Source organism: Littorina saxatilis, linkage group LG3, assembly GCF_037325665.1.
Source record: "Littorina saxatilis isolate snail1 linkage group LG3, US_GU_Lsax_2.0, whole genome shotgun sequence".
NCBI lineage: Eukaryota > Metazoa > Mollusca > Gastropoda > Littorinimorpha > Littorinidae > Littorina > Littorina saxatilis.
Window position 1 is genome coordinate 27,084,674 of NC_090247.1, and position 14,265 is coordinate 27,098,938.

At 40.9% G+C, this 14,265-nt stretch overlaps 2 protein-coding genes and 1 long non-coding RNA gene across 4 annotated transcripts in view; 1 reads left to right on the forward strand and 2 right to left on the reverse strand.

The window, feature by feature from the left end:
• Positions 1–14,265, forward strand: part of LOC138962037 (uncharacterized) — a 384,447-nt gene that overhangs the window by 81,164 nt on the left and 289,018 nt on the right. The window lies entirely within an intron of this gene.
• On the reverse strand, positions 4,029–6,965 carry LOC138961151 (uncharacterized). Its single transcript, XM_070332750.1, has 3 exons — positions 6,816–6,965; positions 6,382–6,492; positions 4,029–6,238 (listed from the first exon to the last, which is right to left on the reverse strand). The coding sequence occupies exons 1-3, from the start codon at positions 6,963–6,965 to the stop codon at positions 5,018–5,020; spliced, it is 1,482 nt and encodes a 493-aa protein (XP_070188851.1). The 3' UTR covers positions 4,029–5,017.
• LOC138962040 (uncharacterized) lies at positions 7,800–9,776 on the reverse strand. Its single transcript, XR_011454380.1, has 3 exons — positions 9,658–9,776; positions 8,837–8,891; positions 7,800–8,055 (listed from the first exon to the last, which is right to left on the reverse strand). It is a non-coding gene; the product is annotated as an uncharacterized lncRNA (long non-coding RNA).

A 14,265-nucleotide genomic window follows, 5' to 3' on the forward strand; every position in this document is an offset into this window, starting at 1 on the left:
TAAAGTGGCATCAGCTTCTGTCACTGGCCCTAAACTCGATAGGGCCTTTTCGGCCCGTCTTCCGGATGACAGTTCTGTATTTTCTGCAGAGTTGAAAGCTTTACAGCTTGCTCTGAAACAGGTATATCAGTCAAAAAAGAAAGACTTCCTGATTCTGTCGGATTCCCTATCGGCTCTTACCGCCGTGAAGAGAACTCAGCTAGATCACCCACTGTTGGTCGAAATCCAAGAGCTACATGCATCTCTGATTGAAGAAGGCAAAAGGATTGTGTTTGCATGGGTGCCATCCCATGTTGGAATTAGAGGCAACTCTGCAGCTGATCAAGCTGCTAAAGAAGCCAGAGAAAGACTCATCACTGACAAACACACAAAGCATTCAGATTTCAGAACTCGCACCAACATGTACATAAAGTACCTATGGCAGAGTGAATGGGACGAATGTGAAGAAAATAAACTTCATAAGATCGTCCCCCAGCTGTCGGACAGCCTACCCCAATGTCGCCTCAACAGGAAGGAAGAGACAGTTCTCTGTCGCTTACACATTGGGCACAGTCACATTACACATTCGTATCTGCTGAAAGGTGAAGATCCACCATACTGTTTTGGATGTGACGAACCATGGACATTAGAACATGTTCTCACAAAATGTGTAGACGTTCAAGAATTTCGAGACAAACACTACAATGCGGAAACACTGAAGGTTTTATTCCGGGATGTTCCCCCGGACAAGATTTTTAACTTTTTAAAAGAGATCAAGATTTTTTACAAGATTTAAAGTACCAGAAGTGAAAATTATTAATTTTTAGAACCTTCTTTTACAGTGATAGATTTGAATGTAAATAGTCTGAAACGTAGAACTTGACATATGAAGGGAAAAGAAAATAACTGCATCGGTCTCGAATAGCAGCTAGCATCTGCTGAAGAGACATTAAACCCCAAAAACCAACCAACCAACCATGGTCTGAGTCCCCAGGATTATTTGCGCAGTAGCAGTTCTCTAGGCTGGACACACAGCAGCAAGCTGCTTGCTGCTGTGCCGACTGGTCAGGGACTCGGACATGGGGCTGTGGGTATAACTAAGCCCAGATTATCACATCAGCGTGTTTCAGTTTGAGGTCGAGTGGCTCCCGCCATCCCTCCTGATTCTAGCGACTAGCCTCTAGACAACATATCCTCACAACATAAATTAAATGGTACTTCACCATAACTGTATTTACAGTACATTGTTATTCACTCGGCGTTGTCTAGTTATTTAAAGAAAAATACCGATTATGTGCTGTTACTGAAGAAGTTCCAAAATTGTATTTTAATGATACAGTGATGTTAAAAGCTAGAGATTTTGGAAATGTTATGATAGATACGAAATATAGTCAACCTTGTTGTGTTCGATTTTGGCTGAACAAATTTAGTATTATTATTGATGAAAAAGTTTGGCTTAATGCAAAAGACACAACAACAGAAACCAGATTAAGAGAATTACAGTGGAAGATATTTCACAATATATACCCAACCAATATTCTTCTCTTAAAAATGGGACTCGTAAATAATGATAAATGCCCATATTGTCTAGAACAAGTTGATTATATTGAACACTTATTCTTCCACTGCAGTAAAATTCACCAATTGTGGAAGCATGTTGAAACTTTGTTTTACGATCGATATAGCATAGCAATTGTTTTACATGCACCAGATGTTCTCATTGGTGTGCGCGAAAAGGATGGTTTAACACATGACATGTATCAGTATCTTACTAATTTAATTTTGACTGGAAAGATATATGTATTAGCAAATTTAAATACGGGACACCGCTTGAAATATTATTTCTTTTTCAGAGGGAATTAACACTCAGGGCCCTGTTATAAAACAAGAGCAAGTCATATTTTGAGTGTTTAAAACCTTGATAGAGTTTGATATTTATGTGATAGTGACATGTATGATCTACTCCAGGTGTTTAATACATGTTTGAATTTAAAAAAAAAAAACAGTGTGGGAAAATGATGACACGACTGTCGAAGTCAGAGATTGGACAAGCAAACGGAGACTTTTGAATTTATAGGCAACTAAGTGAAAGATAATAATAAAAGAAAAGTAATTGAAAAATAATATTAAAAAAAATATAACAATGATTATATAAATAATATCACAAATATTAGTAATAATAAAATAAAAAGATGAAATTGGAAGTTATAAGATACATAAATTGATATTTATTTCGAAGTTATTTAAGATTGTTATACATTACAAAAAATATATATTTATTTTGATTTTGTTAATTGTTACGTGTTTTTGTTAGTTTTATAAAATGGTGTGACCATTTGTTTAAAAAAATATATAAATGTAATTTAATAAAAGATTGTAAAGTATTAATTATAAAAATGTTAAAAAAATTACACATAAAAAAGGTTGATTTAATTTTAAGTATTTTTTTATGAATTAAAATATGTATTTATTTGTTAAAGTACTGATTTATTGATCTTTTGATAGACTGATTGATTGTTTTATATTTTACATTACATAAATAGCCTACATAATGATAATTTGTTGTTGGTATTTTAAGATTGTTAAATAAGACATCTCCGTTCGTAAGCCCTAATATTTCAATAGAAAAGCTGATTCCCCCCCCCAAAAAAAAAAAAAAAAAGAGAGAGCTTTTTTTTTTAAATTCAAGTTTTTACCCGAAAATCGACACAAACTGGGTTAGGCAAAAGTGGACATTGTACCTACTCCAGCATTATAATAAACCTATTCAGTAATCATCCAGTGTAAGTTGTTCTCAATATCCTGCGCACTGAACTTTGATTTATTTCTACAAACTAGCCAGGTACGTGTTAACAGTCTGCGTTCGACGGATGTGTCAATTTTGATGACATGGGTTGGTATGCACGAGAAAGTGCCGAACTGGGAGAGACGCAAACTCTAGGTCGAGCAACACGGGCATCATCTACATGTATCAACAAGTAATTAAATATCAACTATTGGCGGTGATTAACAGCTATTGTGTTTTCAGCGTAGCAATAGGGTCCGATATTTAGACGAGACAAGTATAATGCCGACGAGTCGAAGACGAGTCGCATTATACTTGTTCGAGTCTAAATATCGGACCCTATTGCTACGCTGAAAATACAATAGCGATGATATAACTGTTCTGACCTTGATTTGTTGTTCCAAACTTACAAAATGACAGTTTTTGCGTCGATGCGTTGATCTCAGGTTTTGATAGCAGACGCCGTTTCTTATGCGCATTAGTTTTGCGCAGGCGCCACACTGACTTTGGACAAAAAACCTCGATTTGACAACACAGCTGTTAAACAGCTTTTTATTAGTTCATTCGTATACAACAAAAAGAAGTTTGAGTTTTTTTTAAATTTTGAACAAGACTACTTATGAAGAAGACCAAAGCACAACATCAACGGAAAACTAGAAACAACTGAAGAACTAGGATGCAACAAGGGGAGGAGAAGAGAACAGCTAATCCGTACAACGCGAGCAGACGGCAGCGAAGTTTTCAGTTTGGATGAATGGCAATTCTACTTCTCACACAGGCACACAAAAACGGCTGTTCCGTTTTACTCCCCTGTTTGTACTACATCTTTCAGGGCGGGGATGTAGCTCAATCGGTAGCGCGCTGGATTTGTGTCCAGTTGGCCGCTGTCAGCGTGAGTTCGTCCCCACGTTCGGCGAGAGATTTATTTCTCAGAGTCAACTTTGTGTGCAGACTCTCCTCGGTGTCCGAACACCCCCGTGTGTACACGCAAGCAAAAGACCAAGTGCGCGCGAAAACTTGATCCTGTAATCCGGTCGGTGGGTTATACTCAGTCGGAAACACGAAAATACCCAGCATGCTTCCTCTCGGAAAGCGGCGTATGGCTGCCTAAATGGCGGGGTAAAAACGGCCATACACGTAAAATTCCACTCGTGCAAAAAAGACGAGTGTACGTGAGAGTTTCAGCCCACGAACACAGAAGAAGAAGAAGAAGATGAAGTACTACATCTTTCGACTTTGGGCCTTTTGTGGTGTTTAGAAAATAATTGGTTTAGTCCTGTTTCATCGGGAAGTTAGCAGAAAAGGGTATGCTATCGACATTTGTAAAGCTGAAAAACATTCCCGAGAAGAATTTCAAGTTGTCAGTGTATGCTGTTGTCGATTGAAACATCGTGTGGTACAGATGGGTAAACCGGAACCATGCGTCTTTGTTATTGCCAATATGCTTTTGGGATATTGGCAAAAATGGCCGACTTCCGTAGCATTATGCTTTGATAATCGGAAAAAGGATGTGTGAGACCATCCAATCACAGCCCCCGAATTCCCCCACGTGTCTATCAGAATAGCTATATACATGCATCTTTGGGCTTTTCGACGAGCTGATGTTATCAAAAATAGTATAGAAAATGTTGAGGGAACTGTTCAAGGGAAGTTATCAGCTCCTCAGATTACATACATTATTTTAAGCAAATAAAAAGATTGAAATTTGTTTAAGACCTATACATTTTTGAAAGCATACTACAGAAAAGCTGAAAGACTGTCGTGGGTCTTTTTAAAGGCACAGTGTGAATTCTTTGTTAATTTGTTTACTTGCTTGTTTGTTTGTTTGTTTGTTTGTTCTGTTGTTCGTGGTGTTGGTATTGGTGTTGTTGTTCTTTAATTAATTGTTCAAATTGGCTCTCGAGTCCGTTAAGAAACTCATTCATCACACATTCCTACTCTGCACAGGGAACAGCCAGGATGTTGATTTTTGGAACGTGTCCAAAGTGTGGTCTATTTTTATCCCATTAAAAAAGATTGGGCAGATCTGAGATGTTGAACCGACTCGTGCCTTTCATATGAAAGATCTAATTAGTATTTAGAGTTTTCTCTCATTCGACTTTTTGACAAACGTCCATATACTTCTTATTAGCTGGTACATCTCACAGTTTTCGGTGTAATTGTGGACTCTCCATCTCTGATCTTGAAGTGGTCTGTTCTAACAGTGTTTTAAAAACTATGAGTACACACTTTTCTGGTAAATCCTCACGGATTTCACATCAGCTGGCATTTATCAATGGTCATCAGGGAAAATTTGGACATCCCCTTTCTGATCCTCTGACCGACAGATTTAACGGCCTTCTGCATCTCCTCTCTCTGTGCGTCGTTCAGCTCCTCGGGGTGGGTGAGGATCTTCTTCTTCATGGCGTCTTCCACCAGGCGCTGCTTTTGGGTCAGAGTCAGATGCCGCTTGTGGGGAAGCTGGTAAGCGAAGGTTGTGTCAGCAGTATCGGCCCTCGTGAGATCCTCGCCTAGCTCGTCTTGAATCTGATCTAGGAGAGTCTCCACGTCGACTACGTAGTCGCTGAAGTTTGTCCAGAACGAGCTCGTCGCCCCGAAGTCTCCTTGGGGGGTTGGTTTTGGTGGAGGAGGTGGTGGTTTTGAGCTTGTTGAAGAATCGCTGTAAACTTCTATGCTTGCGAGTAGATTTCCATGCGATGGTTTTGGTGGTGGTGGTGGTGGTGGTGGCTTTGAGAAGGTTGAAGAATCGCCGTACCCTTTTAGGCCTGTGAGTAGATTACCGTGCGAAAGACCAGCGCTTACCATGCTTTGCTGTCGAGGTTTGAGCGTTCGTGTAGGTTTCTGTGGTGGGCGAGACACCAGGCCTTCTGACGCGCTGTGTGAACGAGGAAGATTGAAATTTCTTAGGACTGGCCGTGGTCCCGGGGGTGGGGGTGGAGCGGGTCGCCGTGCAAATGGTGGGGGTGCAGGAGAGGGTAGCAGTGGTAGGGAGAAATTTCTGGTTAGGGATCTGACCGCTCCTGTACGTTTCAGATTGTCCATTTCTCGTTGTCTGTTCAACACTTGGATGTCCGCCTGAGAGTGGTTTTGGGTGCAGAGCTTGTCTATGTCATCTTCGTCATCATCAGAAGCGTCAAGATCTGTCACTTGGTCCTTGTTTGAAGGTTCCTTCATCATAAAAGCAAGCTGATCTTCGTGTGCAACCGTGACGTTTTTCTTGTGCATCATTGGCAGTGTCGCTGCTACTCTCCGTTGAATTTCTTCTTTCACCATATTTTCCATGGCCGTGTCTAACTCCCGGCATACCTTGTGGCGGAAGCAGCCGCCACCATTTTTTATGACAACATGTTTTACCAAGAGCATCAGTCGTTCCACTTGCTCGGCCTTTCCCTGTTCGTTGGCGTCGTTGTTGAAGAGAAGATAGCGATTGCCTGCTTCCTCGAGAACGGAGTTTAGTTTCTTGGACCTCTGCAGCTGAAACAAAGAGCGATTATTATTTCGGATGTTATTGATCAATGTAATTCAACCGGAGTTGCTTCCCTTTATAGAACGGACATGTGTATACCTTTAAAAAAAACACTCTTGGTTCAACAACTTTAGGCCCAAAATTCACTTACCATCTGGTTGAAGTCGACTCCTCCTTTGTCAAGCAGATCTTTCCCGACGAATATCGCTATCAGATAAGAAGTCATCTTTGGTCCAAATATGTCCTTTAGCATCTCAAACACCTGTTTTCAGAATGGAGAGATATGACAAAGTGCATGGATGCTTGGGTCGCATGTTTGAACACACACACACATACACACACACACACACACACATACACACACACACACACACATACACACACACACACACACACACACAAACATACACTTACACACGCACGCACACGCTCTCTGGCTCTCTCTCTCTCTCTCTCTAGCAACCTCTCTCCCTCTCTCTCTCTATCTCTCTCTCTCTCTCTCTCTCTCTCTCTCTCTCTCTCTCTCTCTTTCCACCCCAACCCTCCCCACCACCCGACCCCCTTCCCAATCATAATACACCTTACCTTGACTTCCTGGTCAGTAAATCTGGCATCACATCTCATGACCAGTATAACCACATGCGGGCCGGGAGCCACAGCGAAGAGAGACTGTGTGATTCGTGTCGCCAGTTCTTGGTCTTCGCCATCCGTATCACACAGCCCTGGCGTGTCCATCACCTGATGCAAGAACAAAACTAATGACGTCCCACACCGATACATGCACAGCCTGGCAGTGACCTTACGATTCATTTTTTTCTGCTGATATGACGAAGTCATCGAGACAGACTTCTTTTTCGAAAATTCTTTGTTGGATCCTGGGAGAAGTGACACAATGTTTTATGTGAAGACATGCTTCGCACTGTGATGTCTTCTCCAACTCTTTTCGCTTATGACGTCACATATATCACTTTGGAATAAAGGGCCAAGAAGAGAAATCTTTGAATATTTGGTCGGTGACGATTGTCATTAAACACTGGAAACAATTCATGTTCGCGGTTGGTCTGAACCTTTAATTTGAACCGAAAGCATGCCAGAAAAACGCTGAACACGAGCAAACAGACACAAAAACATACTACAGATGAAGCCATGTAGCAGGTAAAAGGCTTATCTAGCCGTACGTATGATATGATAGTATATATATATTTTATGGGTCAGTGTTTCATCATCTTTTAAGACTATCAAGCGTGTTAAAGAAACGATAGCAGCATGCGAATTAGATATTTACCCAGTCACATATCATCACAAATTTAAAAATATAACTCCAGCTTTCAGGAAAAGTGCACAGATTGGATCATTATTATAAGGCAAAACACTTACAGGGGGGATTGAATGATTGAGAGAGAGAGAGAGAGAGAGAGAGAGAGAGAGAGAGAGAGAGGGAGAGGAGAGAGAGAGAGACAGAGACAGAGACAGAGACAGACAGACAGAGACAGACAGATAGAGAGAGACAGTGACAGACAGAGACACAGGCAGACAGACAGACAGACAGACGGGCGGGCAGACAGACAGGTAGACATACAAAAAGATTAAGATATTGAGGATGAACAAGAACAACAAGAAAGAGAAATAGTCTGTCTGTGTACCAAAATTTCCAGTCCATTTCGCACAGTTATCCCAATTCCGCATTCTTTCGTTTCGGAGTTGAACCCGATCTGTGATTTAAACAAGTCTGCTCCCAAAATGGTGTTTCCGGTAGAACTTTTTCCCGCTCCAGTCTTTCCAATGAGAATCAGACGACATCGGCCGTCTGGAAACGCGATCTGGTCTGCAAATGAGGTTGGCGATTATTTATTTATTTTTAGATTGAAAGAAAAGCAATCGTTTAAAAGCCGTGCAATAGTAAGTACTACGTAGTTACTGATTCGTAACATATGTTTATTTTTGTAAATAATAATTAGGGAACAAAAAAGTGTAATACACCATTTTTACAAGTCGTCTCTTGACGAATTTGATCTTTAAAAGGCTATTGGGCATTTGCTGTGCTGTAATTTTGACACCCTTGCAATGATTTACCTGAAAAGTCTCTGTAACTATTCTGATTAATTTCACAAATGTGAACAGCGGAACGGTTTTGTTCTGCTCTGAGAAATAAAGGGAAGAAAAGCATGCATACGACATGTATACTATTAATGTAAATGAGAATTATGCGAAACCAGTCTCCTGGCACCTGAGAGAATAACAAGCATTGAATAGAAAGAGCGGCTTTCATTCTCGAATTGCGTTATGCGAAACACTGCTGCACCAGAGTCCCGGCTATGTTCATCGTCATGATTGAATGTTGGTGGGTACGCACATTTTGTGGCGGACAAAACGCGTTGGGTTCAGGAATTTCAATCTTTTATCTAGCAAATGCGAGCGCGTGTCACTGCTGCAAGGAGCAGAAAATGTAGGACTCAGCGCGCGCCCTGCGTTGTGTGTGTGTGTGTGTGTGTGTGTGTGTGTGTGTGTGTGTCGCTGGCATTACTCTTATTAGCCACATCAGTGTACTCTGTTTTCTTTGCTTGCTCTTAGCATTTCTAATTATGTATAGATTACCATTCACCCACCTGTGCACTGATTGTCTGGGTCCATCACAAACGTCCCGATGACTATGTATAAACACTGGAACAGTTGAAAAATCAATAAGTATTACTATCGTCGAACTTTGGACAACTTTGCCATAATGGTTTTTAGAAATGAAGGGAATTAGGTGCTTTGGGCGCAACTCAGTGTGCGACCGGCAGTGTCGGTATCTATCGCCTAACACTGCATGTCAATGTTCCTTGTTTTTATAAGGACAGTAACATGTTGAGTCTTGAGTCTTGAGTCTGGAGTCTCTGATTATATAGACAACATCACCGCAACAAGAGTAAGCGAGGCGAGGAGAGTTATTTGGAACCAATCTCCTGGCGCTGTAGAGAATAACAAGCAGTGGAATATACAAGCAAGTCTTCAATCCAAACACAGATAGGCTGCTTACGTTGCACAATTCAGAATAAATAAAAACAAGAATAGGAAAGATTTAATTATTGACAAAAGAAAACATTCACAAGTCGTATCTTCATTATGTTGCTGCATTAAAATTAAATCTGTGTATATGATTGTGTCGAAGTAGGCCTACAGCCCGATAAAATGAGAAACAAGTTAGTGTCAAGGTGTTCACAAAAACTTGGATCGAATCATGGGTCCAAATGTACACAACTATCTTGTCGGGATCATCTAAAAGACGTTGAGTGATACGAATTATCTTTGCTTTCCTCTCGGGCCATTTGTTTATTTGTTTAGACATTCTCTCATTTTTTCGTCATTGACTGCTTTTCTTATAGTAGGCTTACATTTGGTAGAGTTTATGTTGTAATAGTACGACAAAATGTGAAGACAAACTCACCTGTTTGAGCGAAGCGATAGTATCAACGGAGCTAGAAATAAATAATACTGCACACTGCATAATCTGTAACAATACGCTTGATAACGAGACTACGAAAAGGCATTTTGTGTTACCCTAAGTGGCTAGGAAAACAGTATACTCCGGTAAACTGATTCAACACATTCTCTTCACTTGATACTTAAATGAGATTATGCTGTTAGCAAGCATTCCTTTCTCGTATTGTCTTGAAGGAGAAGACCTGTTCGAACACGCTGTGTTATTGTTCAAGGTTTGCCAAAGTGAAATACAATCTTCACATGTGCAATCGAATTCGGTTCAAAGTCACAGTGCTTTTGTGTGTGTACGAATATAATTATAAGTTGTATCGCTCTGTATAACATTCCGTGCTACTGATGACATGGTTACAGTCTATATAAGGCACATCCATGCTTCACGTTTTATTTATTTGACACATATTTGCATCACGTTTGCATCAGCTGCAAGGTATTTCTTAATATAAGGTATACTAGTTCTAACAGTGTGCCTTGCTCCTACGAGATCGAGCCGTATTTGACTCATTTCATTGTGTGAGTGTGTGTGTGTGTGTGTGTGTGTGTGTGTGTATGTGTGTGTATGTGTGTGTGTGTGTGTGTGTGTGTGTGCGTGTGCGTATTTGTGTGTGTATGTGTGTGTGTGTGTGTGAGAGAGAGAGAGAGAGCGAAAGAGAGAGAGAGGGAGAGAGAGAGAGGGAGCGAGAGAGAGAGAGAGAGGGAGCGAGAGAGAGAGAGAGAGATACAGAGAGAGGGAGAGAGATACAGAAAGAGAGACAGAGAGAGAGACAGACATGTGAACTTTGATCTTAGCAAAAACTGGGACCCCACACACGATTTTGTTTTCATGCGATCAAGGACCTTCACAATCTCGTTTTTGTTCACAATACAAAGATGGGTAGCTGGTAACCTCCCGAAATGTTTCAGAGTGTACAATAGATCGAGGGAATGCACAAAAAGCTGCCTCAAGAATTGCACTTTGACCTTAGCATGGGTGCACTTTGACCTTAGCATTCGATTCGAATTTTTCATAGACGTTTCTGGCTAAACCAAAGAACTGAGCATAGTAGGAATGAAGGAGGGATAAGCTAGCATCGTAAGAAACATAATCTAATTGATAGTAGTTATGAATGACTGGTATATATTGAATACTAAGTGAAAATCCTACCTTCCAGCCCGCCAACACTTCGACTCGAGGGCCCGTATCGTACCTCGTGACCGCACGTATACTGAACTTGCCTTAGCTTCGTTCTACGGTGTGAATAACATCGAGAGGAAATCAAACAAGTCGCGTAAGGCGAAATTACATTCAGTCAATCTGTCCAACCCACAGAATAAAACTGAACGCACTGCATTTTTTTCACCAAGACAAAACAGCTTCGTCAATCCACGCGGCAAGGAAGTCGCTCAATTTTCCCGTGCAACACGAAGTGAAACTGACATGCAAGAATTACCCAATATTGACGGACTGTGTGATGATATCTTCTGCTATGGTCTGTTGAGACAGTGATATCAAAATCGAGACCGGAGGTCGAGATTTTGATATCACTGTCGAAACAGACCAATAGCAGAAGATATCGTCACACAGTCAGTCAATGTTAGATATATTGCTAATTCTCTGGACATTTTGTATTTACTGTAAAGAAATTACAAAAGTATTTGTCTCAGTTTTGGCTGTTCCATATCCCTCCCTCTGATTATTATTTCTTTTTGTTCACTCTTTTCTTGTACTTTTCAGTATTTCAAAATGTCTTTTCTTTCAAAAAGTCTTTAGTCACTTGCTCAACTAAATTCTGGGATAATTACATTTTCATATATATTTGTTTGTTTTTAAATGTAGGTGTTTTTGTTTTTGAAGTGGGGAAGCAATAAAGAGGTCGTCGATATCAAAACTGATATCGACGGAAATGTCGTCGATATCACTTTTGCACTGAGCTCAGTTTTGCCCAATTGACCAATGGAAATCCACGTAACATATGAAATAGCAATATAGCGAAATAGCGTACTGCGGTAAGCAGGGAAGCGCGCTTTTCTGTATTCTTTTTAACTTTCTGAGCTTGTTTCAAATACAACATATTATATTTATATGTTTTTGGAATCAGGAAATGATAAGGAATAAGATGAAATCATTTTTGGATCGATTTCTTAAATAATATTTGTTTGTTTGTTTGTTTGCTTAACGCCCAGCCGACCACGAAGGGCCATATCAGGGCGGTGCTGCTTTGACATATAACGTGCGCCACACACAAGACAGAAGTCGCAGCACAGGCTTCATGTCTCACCCAGTCACATTATTCTGACACCGGACCAACCAGTCCTAGCACTAACCCCATAATGCCAGACGCCAGGCGGAGCAGCCACTAGATTGCCAATTTAAAAGTCTTAGGCATGACCCGGCCGGGGTTCGAACCCACGACCTCCCGATCGCGGGACGGACGCCTTACCACTAGGCCAACCGTGCCGGTCTCTTAAATAATAACCGAAGTACTAATTAACCTATTTTCGTTAATTGTGATCACATTTTAAGAGTAAACATGACATATGTATGTATTTTTAGATTCAACATTTAATGAAGAATACGATGCAATCAATTTTAAATCTGTTTGCGAAAAATCGATTTTAATGACAAATTTAATGAGCAAACTAGTTTTTAACCCTCCAAGCTGAAATGCCATACCATAGTCCGGGCTTCGTCGAAGAATACTAAGACTTCACCAAAGTTTCAACCAATTTGGTTTAAAAATGAGGGCGTGACAGTGCTGCCTCAACTTTTACAAAAAGCCGGATATGACGTCATCAAGGACATTAATCGAAAAAATTAAAACAACGTCTGGGGATATTATATCCACGAACTCTCATGTGAATTTCATGACGATTGGTCCAGAAGTTTTCTCTGAATCGGTCTACACACACACATATATACACACATACACCACACAAACACACACGCACACATACAGACACACACACACACACACACACACACAGACACACATACACACACACAGACACACATACACACACCACGACCCTCGTCTCGATTCCCCCCTCTATGTTAAAACATTTAGTCAAAACTTGACTAAATGTAAAAACAAGAAAGGTAGGTTGTTGGAACGTTTGTTATTGACAAAACAATACATTCACAAATATATCGACCCAACGGTCTTTTAAGTGCACAGACAAACAATTAATAACGAAAACTTATCTGGCTGATTTTTTCTTCCGCCTGCCACGAAGCCGCAAGCGAATGAATGATTATATGACGAAATGAGTGACGTAGACAGGGAAAATAACATCATCAGTAACATCGAGAGGGAAAAGGGCGCGTGTGTAAAAGCCTGGCAAGACATGATCTTAGAGAGTGCGCACAACTGTATTCACGAAATGCTTGGTACGTACTCTACAGTCTCTGGTTATAGTAAGTGTTTTTAACGTCCCTTTATATGCGGGACCGATGCAAATTTGTTTCCTTTCTCAGTTAATTTACACGGTTGTCTCGGTTTTTCCAGCGTCGCGGACGACGCTGGTATCTGCGGTCGGGAAAGACTTTCCACGAATTTGCCACAGGGCGCCGCCATGTTTTCTGTGCTTGACTGCGATCAGACCACAGGCACATTACACCCAAAATTCTTGTAGGCATACACAGACGCAACATAGCATATACAGACAATAACACCCACAACACTTCAACTGCATATGAAAGGAATACAAATAAATCCGCAAATCAGTCGCGCACAATACACCAGTTAGAAAAACAAGGAGTACCAAAGCGGCGTGCAGAAACTAACTGACTCGGAGACTGAGAAGAAACATTTATCACACGATGTGGATAGCAAACATTAAAATAAAACAGATAAGTCAAGCAAAAAATAAACACAAATATCGAAAACACAATAAACAAAGGTAAAGAAAACAAAAAGAGATGCTTGCCGAGGGTACATCACGAAGCGTCCCGGTACCGAAGCGTCCCGGTACCGAAGCGTCCCGGTGCCGAAGCGTCCCGGTACCGAAGCGTCCCGGTACCGAAGCGTCCCATTATAACGCGTCACAGGGGTACCGGGACGCTTTGGTACCGGGACACTTCGGGACGCTCCCGCGCAGTAGGGCACGAAGCGTCCCGGTACCGAAGCGTCCCGGTGCCGAAGCGTCCCGGTACCAGTCACCACGCACATCCTCGGCTCGCATGCCAATGTATTTATATAGCAAAGGGAATGCCTGTAATTCACACAGAGCAATCACTTGGTCTTAAACGTGCACAAGACAAAAACCGTTTTAGTTTTTTTGCTATGAGGCCCTCTTTTCGGCAGTTTCTGAACATTTTGACCCAAACAGCTGGTTATATGATATGCATGGTGTTCAGCAGTCATTAGTGAATGGGTACTTTTTTTTTATTGTGGTAGGTAGAATATGCTTTTTAGTAACAAAATATGTCAATTGACAACCAAAAAAAAGTAAACTCAAACCGATAACGACATACTGTGTTGAAATATTTACAAAAATCAGCGAATCTTGTTGTTCAAACAACCATAATGACAACATGGAATATGACAGCACTCTGATTTTCTTGCAGCAGGATATT